Raw genomic sequence first — 10,417 nt, forward strand, 5'->3', positions numbered from 1 at the left:
AACCAAACAGTATATTGTTCAAGATATATTTGTATATGTGATACAATTAGGAAGAAATAATAAATACAGAACTTGGGATAGTGGTTTCCTAGGGAGAAGAAGGGGAGAATGGGATTGAGGATGGTCACTTAAGCTGACTGAGAGTTCGTGGATTTTTGCTTTATTATTATTTCGTTATAACTTACAAATACATAAATATTTATTCAATATTAAAATCTAAAATGCACAGAACAAGTCATTAAAAAATTGAGGGAGATTGACATGAAAAAAATGTGAGGAAGATTGACAGAGAAACACATCAGTAATGTATTCTTCTTTGTAAATGTATTTCTTTGTAAAAAGAAAACAGAACTTTGTATAAAAATTGTACATTTGTAAATGTGTTTTTAAAAACAATAAAAACAAGAATGGCACTAAATTATCAGATCAAAAAGCAATAATACTTAGAATAATCTGATACTATTATAAATATAGAGAAATAGAACAGCTATACATTTAGATATACATTTAATGTATAATAAACTGAGAATATAAAATAATTGAACAAAAAGCATTATTTAATTTAGGGATAACTATGGGAATATTAAGCTAATTAGCTTGGATGCACATTTTAATGTCACATAGGAAAATAAGCTCTAAATAAATTTGAGTTAAACATTATTATTTTAAAAATTATTATTAGTGGAAAACTGTAGAAAATTTATCCCTGTCATAGAGAGATGGTTGCTTAATCACCGAATCATTTGCTGAGCAAATAGTCCAATAAACTGGATTATATGAAGAAGAACGAAGCATCAGGATTGGAGGAAGACTCATTAACAACCTGCGGTATGCAGATGATACAACCTTGCTTGCTGAAAGTGAAGAGGACTTGAAGCACTTACTGATGAAGATCAAAGACTACAGCCTTCAGTATGGATTACACCTCGACATAAAGAAAAAAAAGCCCCCACAACTGAACCAATAAGCAATATCATTATAAATGGAGAAAAGATTGAAGTTGTCAAGGATTTCATTTTACTTGGATCCACAGTCAACACTCGTGGAAGGAGCAGTCAAGAAATCAAAAGATGCATTGCATTGGGCAAATCTGCTGCAAAAGACCTCTTTAAAGTGTTGAAAAGCAAAGATGTCACCTTGAAGACTAAGGTGTGCCTGACCCAAGCCATGGTGTTTTCAATAACCTCATATGCATGGGAAAGCTGGACGATGAATAAGGAAGACCAGGGAAGAGTTGGCACCTTTGAATTGTGGCGTTGGCAAGGAATATTGAATATACTGTGGACTGCCAAAAGAATGAACAAATCTGTCTTGGAAGAAGTACAATCAGAATGCTCCTTAGAAGCAAGGATGGCGAGACTATGTCTCACATACTTTGGGCATGTTTTCAGGAGGGATCAGTCCCTGGAGAAGGATATTGTGCTTGGTAAAGTGCAGGGTCAGCAAAAAAGAGGAAGACCTTCAACAAGATGGATTGACACGGTGACTGTAACAATGGGCTCAAGCCTAACAACAGTTGTGAAGAAGGCACAGGACTGGACAGTGTTTCATTCTGTAGTTCATAGGGTCGCCATGAGTCAGAACTGACTCGACGGCACCTACCAACAACGATCATTAAAGCCACATGAGAAATGTAACATTAACTGTATAAATAATTTAAAGCTTCCTTTCTTCCTCATATATTCTTTCCTTGCAAAGCATCTCATGAGTTTCTCAAGCAGTTCTTCATAGAATACTCTTGAGAATTTTTCTAGTGTATGTCAAGAAGCCGAAAAAGTGCATACTTTTTGATTTAGTAATTTTAAATACTGAAGTATTCTTGTTGTCGTATAAAATCCCTATTTCTCCTTCTTCTCAACCAAAATACACACACACACACACACACACACACACACACACACACACACACACACACACACACACACACCCAGGGTATTTGAATGCCCATAGATATGATAAAGAGGAACATTTTAGCGACATGAACATGTTTTAAAATAATTTGTGAAAAGGCATAATACAGACTATATACTTATAGCTATTGAAGGAGAAAAGACTATGCAAAAATGACATGGGGACTGTGTCTGACCACCCCTGGCTTCACAAGGGGGAAGGAGAATCAAGATCAACAGCCCAAGGCTGATTCCTGTGAGGTGGAGGTCAGACATGCCTTCTTTCTCCGCCATCTTTACCAACTCTGGTGCCAACTGTCCCTCCCACAGCACTCTTTACTTCTCTTCTGGGTTTGATAATTCATTGCAGTGGCCACACAGAACTCACAGACAATACTCACAATTACGGGGTTTATTAGGCAAGTAACAGGCTACAGTTCAGGCTCATGAACACTCGGGATACAGTTCTTCCATCAGGACAGCCTCTTTTAAGCTGTGCCTGCAGGCACACTTCTCTCTGGCCCTAGGCCTCTGCCCTGCTCAGGCAAGTGTTACAAAGCTCTTTTAGCCCCTGCCAGTAAGTCCCCGGAGGCACCCTACTCCACCAGTAAGCCTTGGTCCAAAGGCACTCAGCTTTCTCCCTCTGTTTGGGGGGGAGCCCACTGCGCAGTCTCCTGCTGGTCTCTCCTGCCAGTCTCTCCTGCTGCCGTTTCTCAGCCACAGCTTCTCACCCTCTTCAGGGTTACAGCTCCCTCTCTGTCTCCTGGGTCCAGAAGCTTCTCAGCGCAGGGATCCTGAGTCCAAAGGATGTACTCTCTGTTCTTGGCTATTCTTCCTTGGTGGTGGTGGGATCCTCTCTCTGCTCTGGAATTGGCTGTCTTTTACGGCAAAACTGACCAGTCCTCTTGGTGGGCCACAATTGCCTTAGTTGCACAGTCCCACTTATTATTCCAGTCACTTGGTTGGAATTATAAGACCATGGCTAAAAAGGCCACATAAAAGCTATCCATTGTACCACAGACTATATGAAAAGATAGATTAGAAGGGAGCGCAGAAAAATGAAAGCATGAGTTAAGGAAGAGAGATTACTGGCTGAAGTTTTTTATTTCTTTATTGGTTTGGTTATTTAATTTTAATGTAATATTTCATTTAAAAAAGAGAGGAAACATAAAATCCAGGTATCTTGTCAAATAAACTAATTTGCCTTATACTGTGACATGTGTTGACACTCATTTTACCAAATTGTTTGAGCTCTTGAGTTTCCAGCCTAGGAAATGCATGCTAGCTGAATATACAGTTATTATTATGTGTTTAATCATGAGCTGCTCTTTATGAATTTTTTATATCAGATAGGTTTGCCTTGGTTTTATGGAGTTTTTAGCTGTCATATTGAGCCGTGCATACTAGAGAATATGAAATTTTACTCTATCAGCACGGCTATTTCCCTTAAAACATTCCCCCTTGTTCTGGGAGGCTAGGCAACAGAGATCCTGTTAACTTTAGTCAAATATATTGTTTAATTGAAATACTTATCACTAATAAATACTTTATTTTTAGGAAAGAACTAGAAAAACTACGAAAGGATTTGGAAGAAGAGAAGGCAATGAGAAGTAATCTAGAGGTAATTCAGTTTTCCCAGTATTGAGATTTCAGTCAGCATAAACTGGATGTGTTTGTTTGTTTTTTTTTTTTTTTCCTCCAATCCAGCTGCGTGATTGATTTCACTAAAAATCATGCTGTCCTGCTTCAGTTGGACACTCCCTACTGCTTGATAACCATTTAATTAATCTCTTGTTGCCTCCCTGTCACATTCCATTCATTCATTCAGCAAATACTTGTTGAACACTGTCTTTAGGCACCGCATGAGGATTAGGTATATACTAGTGAATAAAACTTACATGGTTTTTTCCTATTACAGGTCTCAAGTTCCAGATCTTTTGCCTCTTATGAGTCTCAAATTCCCGATCTTTTTCCTTGAGCTGTGTGTAGTTCTCTTTCTTTTTTCTTCACTGTCTGCCTTCATTTGTATACCTCTTTCTGCACATCTTAGAGAAAGTTGTGCCTTGCCATTTTTCAGAGGCTCTTCCTGTTCTTCATTTAAGTATTTCATACTCTTCCATATTTTTATCTTGCCTCATTTCTTATCCTTTTTCTTTTTTCATCATTATAAAACAGAGAGAACATGAGACTTGCATTTGGAAGACTAGAGCTCCAGTTCTGATTACAATAGTGACTAACTTTGAGTTCTTAACTATGTATCAATTAGACTTAACACTTCTAGCATATTACCTCATTGGATACACATAACAAGCTGTAAGGATTATTGTTCCTATTTTAAGGATAAAGAGACTAGGGTTTAGGATTGATTAAATAACAGCAGTGGAATTGAAATTTTTAACAGAAGCAGCCAGGTTTCAGAGTCTTTGCTCTTAGGGATTAAGTTATATACTGTACCACCTTGGCCAAGTCACTTAACCTTGTTTAGCTTTAGTTGTTGAGATAATATATGTGAATGTAATTTGTAAGTTTATAGATGGGGAAACTGAGACTAGTAAGATTAAGTGATTTAACCTCATTAGTGAAAACACGGAACCAACCTGGTCTTTTCTTTATTCTTTCCATATTTCTTTCTGTATTGCCCCCTTTGATTAATTCCAGATCCAGTTACATTTCTTACTTTGGTTTCGAGGATTCTTTGTAGGACTTTCAGTTTTTTATAGTTCTTTTCAAATATTCCCATTACTTAACATTGTTCTGGCTGAAAGAACTACAGTTGCTTTTTTCTTGTTGTCATCTACTATTATAAGAAGTTATATTGTGACATTTTCTTCTCTTTTGAACATTTTTCATACTTATTACATCATGGAAGTAAAATCTAGAAATTTGAAAGTATGACCAGATCTTAATGACATAGAGTAAAATAAAGAAACTTCATTGTTAGTAGCTGCCATTGAGTTGGCCCCTGACTCATGGCAACCACATGTACAATGGGATTGGACCATTGTGATCCATAAGGTTTTCATTGGCTGATTTTTTGGAAATGATCACCAGGCCTTTCTTCCTAGTCTGTCTTAGTCTGGAAGCTCAGCTGAAATCTGTTCAGCATCATAGGAGCACACAAGCCTCCACTGACAGATGGGTGGTGGCTGCACTAGAGGTGCATTGATCAAAAATCGAACTTGGGTCTCCCACATGGAAAGCGAGAATTCTACCCCTGAACTACCAATGCCCCCATAAAGAAACTTTGCTAAATTTTTGTTTTGTATTTTAGGTGGAAATAGAGAAGCTGAAAAAAGCAGTCCTGTCTTCTTGAGGCGGCATGGACCCAGTGTTCTTAATGTTCCAGGGATTTGAAAGCAACACTATGAACTTCAACTGACTTGTTACTTAAAAATAACAAAAGTTGGTGTTGTTATAAAGAAAAATGAACTAGAATATCTATAGAAAAGTAGGAGAAGGGTAAATTTTTTATATATATTTTGTTTTGCCAATATGAAAAAAAAAGAGGCCTTATTTCTTAATTATGCTGGAATTGCAAACTTTTTTTTTTTTAAGGTTTGCTTGAAAATACTACTGAATCTGTATAAAAAGGAAAGAAAGTTCATAATAGTTTTTTTATTGAAACTTGTAGTATTATTTTTAAAAAGATCTATAAATATGGTGATATCTTTACAAGTAATCTGTAAAATATACTATTTGAGAGGGACAGATTAGCTTTATAATAACTATAGTCACTACTTTTCCCATAATACATAAGGGATATAAACTTTGTATATATATTTTTTTTACTTTTAGCTTTCTTACCCAGGATTACACTGTTGTGCCTGTTTGTCTGCAGTGCTGTTTATACTTTGGGTGATGAAATAGGAGTTTCCTAGCTATAAACCAGATTAGGCACCCATGCGTATAGTAATAACTAATGAAATAAAGTAATTTCTTCAGTTTTTAGATTATTTCATTTTGCTTGCACTATAGGATTCATAAAAGGAATTTAGTTAAAATGTATTGGATTGTTAAATATATTTGGGAAAATATGAGGTTTATTTCAAATTCATTAGATCTAAGGAGTCTAAAACTGTCAATTTAATCCTTCACTTGGTGTGCCTAGGAACTACAGCACATATATGCAATTACCAGCCTTATTGCTGTATTTTTCTGCTTATTTTACAGGTCCAGATATTACTCATTTCAGGATTTTGTAATTTAGTTCTTCATGCCCGTTTCTCTGATTTTTAATAATGGTGACATTAGGAAAATCAAAACTATAGAACTTTCAGAACTTCAGTATGAGGTTTCATAATTTGACAAATAATCATGATGTAAACACTCAGGTTTTACATTGTATAATTTACCTAATAGACCCAGTTAACTACTGGAGATATTTTGGACTGTCATTTAGGTACCAACTTTATAAAGAGTGTTAGCACATCATAAAATATAACATTACAGCTTATTTAAAACTAGATAATAGTCAACCCTATTCAAAATGCGTTTTCACAAAATGGATGAATTAGCAGTTTTTTCCTGAGTCATTTGTGATCAGTTGAGTCTTTTAAGTGTTCTGTCTATAGGAAATATGTATATAAACGTGGGTTTATATTAAAACAAAAACTGACATTTTTTCACTCGCAAAAATACTAGGTTTTAAGCTTTGTTATAGCAGATGACTTTCAAATTTTGAGTACCAACTATCATGCTTCCATGATATGTTGTTTTAAACAACCTAACCCATATTTTCCTTTAAATTTTAATCTTAACTGAAATCTTGTGTAATTGAAATTTTCTTATGTTTCAAATAAAAGAGAGCTGAAGTAGAAATTAATAGAAATGCCAATATACAATAACTTAATGTCTAATTGACGACTTACATCAGTGCTTTTGGGGAAAGCTGATTGTGCATTGAGGTGTACATATTACCTCTTTACAGTCTTTGAACTCTTCTCCTAATGAGAGCACTCCTGAACAAAATTGTTCCCTCCCGTTCTAATGTATTAAAATAACTAATCAATTGAATAATGTCCTTCTTGGTAATTCAATTATATTTTTATTTTCTTTTAATGACTGTCCTTAGATAAAAAATTAGAATAATGACCATGTATCCTAGAAGTCACCCTCCAGCTTTCTCAATGGAAAATCTATTAACTGGTCCCACACCACCTCAGTAACGGGGTGTGTAAGGTTCTGGCAGATTTCAGGCAGTTCTTAAAAGTTTTTGTTGGTCATTTTCTCACTAAAGTGTAAAATGAAGAGGGTCATGAGTACTGAAATACATTTTAAGTTTTTGCTTGTGTATTCCTCAATCAAGATAGAAAAGTATTTGAAGTATTTTTATTTCTATTTTTATGCTTGACCCAACAGTAAAGAAAACCAAACCCAAAGGGAAAAAATGATTCCTTTGATCTAGCAATTTACTAGTAGTATTTGCTCTTTATACGGGAACTTTTATTAATTCCCATTCATAAAGTTTATATCACAAAATGTAATAATAATAGCCTTTACCTAGGAGTAAATTATTAAATAACCCTTTTTTTTTTAATGGAGTATAAATAACAGACTCTAAAGGTGAACAGTATGGAATCTGCATTGCCAAATTATAGGTGAATGTAATTGTTTAGGTTTGTTATTCTCTGAAACATATAATATCGCTAATTACCTAATTGTATTCCAATAGTATGAGTAGTTTTTGTGTGACCAGTAAGCTTCTGTCTAATTTTAAAGTTGTTACCTCTTTCTAAAATGTAAGTCTGAACATGCAAAGAGAGAACGGACCTGGTGTAACAGAGGATTCTCTTATTTTATGCTCTTTACTGTTATTCCAGGAAAAAAAAAAGCGCTCTTTTGGTAAGCATTTTATCCTTGCATTTAAACTTGAAATGTATGAGCAGAATAAGACAATCAGTTAAAATCAGAAATGAGAAGTATTGTAATTTAATGGCCTTGTTTTGCTGTAGCAATAAAATGACCAAGTGCAATGACTTGATTTAATAAAATTATCTTTTAAAAGTTGCTGCTATGAATACTTTTAGCCATAAATTTTTACCCTGACTTGCCTTCAGTAACTATTATGTAACGCAGTTGATGTTATGGTATTCTAACATTCCAAAATAAGTATGGAGAATCTCAGAATGGTGTATTTTACTGACTTGTTTACAGGTGCTGTAAAAACGCATGCTTCTCTCTCAAAATGAAAAATTAATAATAGTATTGCCGGTTGTGTCAGTCTTTATTATTTTTCATTAACTTCAGCTTGTGCTTATCTAAAGCGGAGTATGATGCAAATTATTTTACATTACTTTGTTTTCCAAATTAAAAAAAAAAAACAATAAATAGTAAAAGCATTAAAATTTCTAGACCCGTATGACCTTTGTTTAACCTTTCTATGTCTATTTTTTCGTCTGAAACTGTGAGACAGTAATTCCTACTTCACAGGATTATTGGGAGAATATGAAATAATTTATGTAAAGTGCTTTGTAGAGTGATTGGCATACAGTAGATTCTCAAAAAAAAAAAAAAAAACACCTGGTATTTTGCTTTTCTCAAAAACATTTTACCGTGATGGATATGATGTGAATTAGATTCCTCTTCCCCTGTTCTTGAATACAGCATTCCTTTCTTTGAAGGAGATACTCTTTTTCATTTGTTACATTGTTTGAATGGGAGCTGCTACCATCTCACAGATCATAATTCCCTGGTCACCCATTGATTGGCCCAAATTGAGTTAATCAGTGATTGAGATTTAAAAAATTGGAAACAAAAAGAACTAGTCTCATCATGGGTGCCCTCCACAGTCATATTTTTTCTATGATCTGGAGAAAGTTGATTTGAAAGAACAAAACTAGTAGAGAATGAAAAGATTCAACAGAATCCAGTAGGTTTTTTAATCTGATTACATTCGTTCCTGAGCCTCAGCCATCCACGTTTTGGTTCCATGAGCATAAACTTGCTCATAAGCCTATTGGGTTTCTGAACTTGCAACTGGAAAGGTACTAATGAATACAGAAGACATCATAGAGTTAAAAAGCCATCAAGACCCACATATTCTTACAGAAAATGGCGCTAGGCTTTCTAGAAGTCTACTAGAAGATTTGAATCATAGAGAAGGAAGTAGGATTTAGCGCTAGTATAAAAAGTATGGAACATAAGCATGACACATGATGTAAGTTAAAAAAGTTTAAAAATTTCTACTTCTTTATAAACACTGGAGAAAAATTGAACCTTTCAGGCGCATGATGGTATGTTTTTGGATTATAGAATTTTAGTGTTTTAAAGGACATTACAGAAATTGTATACTCCAACCCTGTACAGATGGTTTTGTCTGAAAATACAATTTTCAGATTTAACCTCATTCTAAGAAACAAAAACAGGTAGAAATTTAGCTCAGATGAATCTGTTAGGCTCTATTGTTTTCCAATTAAGATTCCAGAGAAATTGGGCCTGGGTATTGAATAATTTTTCTGAATCCTAACCATGATTCCTTTTATTTTACCACCAACACCTTATTTGCCAATCTTCGTGTTCCATATGAGGAAAATTAATTTAGAAATTGTTAGGTGCCGTCAAGTTGGTTCCAACTCATCACGACAACAGAACGAAACTCTGGTCCTGCGCCATCCTCACAGTTGTTAGGCTATAGACTATCGTTGCAGCCACTGTGTCAATCCGTCTCATTGAAGGTCGTCTTCTTTTTCACTGACCCGCTGCTTTACCCAGCATGATGTCCTAATCCAGGGACTGGTCCCTTCTGATAACACGTCCAAAGTATGTGAGACGAAGTCTCGCCATCCTCTCTTCCAAGGAGCATTCTGGCTGTACTTCTTCCAAGACAGATTTGTTCATTCTTTTGGCAGTCCATGGTATATTCAATATTCTTCACCAGCACCATAATTAAAGGCATCAGTTCTTCTTTGGTCTTCCATATTCATTGTCCACTTTCATATGTATATGAGATGATTGAAAATATCATGGCTTGCGTTAGGCAAACCTTAGTCCTGAAATTTAGAAATAGGTATCAGTATTTTCTTTATGGAGCCAATCATTTTTGCTATCTCAAGAGGTTATGTGGTTATTATTTTACAGTTGTTTGGTAGTATTCTTTCGTATTATAAAGGTGTCGTCTTATTAACTACATTTCAGTTCCTGGAAGAATGTGTGAATAAAGTTATTAAAAGTAAAACTATTTTAAATATGCTGAGCAATTTTTTAATCCTTTAGTAATGGAAATCAGTTATTAATATTGTATTTATTTTTAGAAATATTCTCCATTGAGCAGAATAAAAATCTTATAATTTGATTTAGCAGGGTAATATTTTTACTCTCATCTTCTCCCTTGAAAGCACTAACAACAGATTAAAAATAGATTTAAGATAAAAACATCCCTCTTAAATAAGGAAACCATAATTTATAATAATAATAAAAAATAACTCCCCAGTGCTTTGAGATTTGGAGCAAAATGAAAACCAGTTGCTGTAGAGTCAACTCTGACTCATGGCAACCCCACGTATGTCAGAATAGAACTGTACTCCATAAAG

General features: G+C 34.7%; 1 protein-coding gene across 3 annotated transcripts in view; it reads left to right on the forward strand.

Annotated features, from left to right (window-relative positions):
• Positions 1 to 8,215, forward strand: part of CD2AP (CD2 associated protein) — a 167,377-nt gene extending 159,162 nt beyond the window's left edge. For all 3 annotated transcript variants that reach the window (XM_012556424.2, XM_023734251.1, XM_023734250.1), the window contains exons 17-18: positions 3,447 to 3,510; positions 5,161 to 8,215. In XM_012556424.2, the coding sequence (XP_012411878.2) occupies positions 3,447 to 3,510; positions 5,161 to 5,202 (106 nt within the window). In that variant the 3' untranslated portion in view covers positions 5,203 to 8,215. The remainder of the gene's footprint in view (positions 1 to 3,446; positions 3,511 to 5,160) is intronic.
• Positions 8,216 to 10,417: the final 2,202 nt, after the last annotated feature.

Source organism: Trichechus manatus, unplaced genomic scaffold (assembly GCF_000243295.1).
Source record: "Trichechus manatus latirostris isolate Lorelei unplaced genomic scaffold, TriManLat1.0 scaffold00065, whole genome shotgun sequence".
Lineage (NCBI taxonomy): Eukaryota > Metazoa > Chordata > Mammalia > Sirenia > Trichechidae > Trichechus > Trichechus manatus.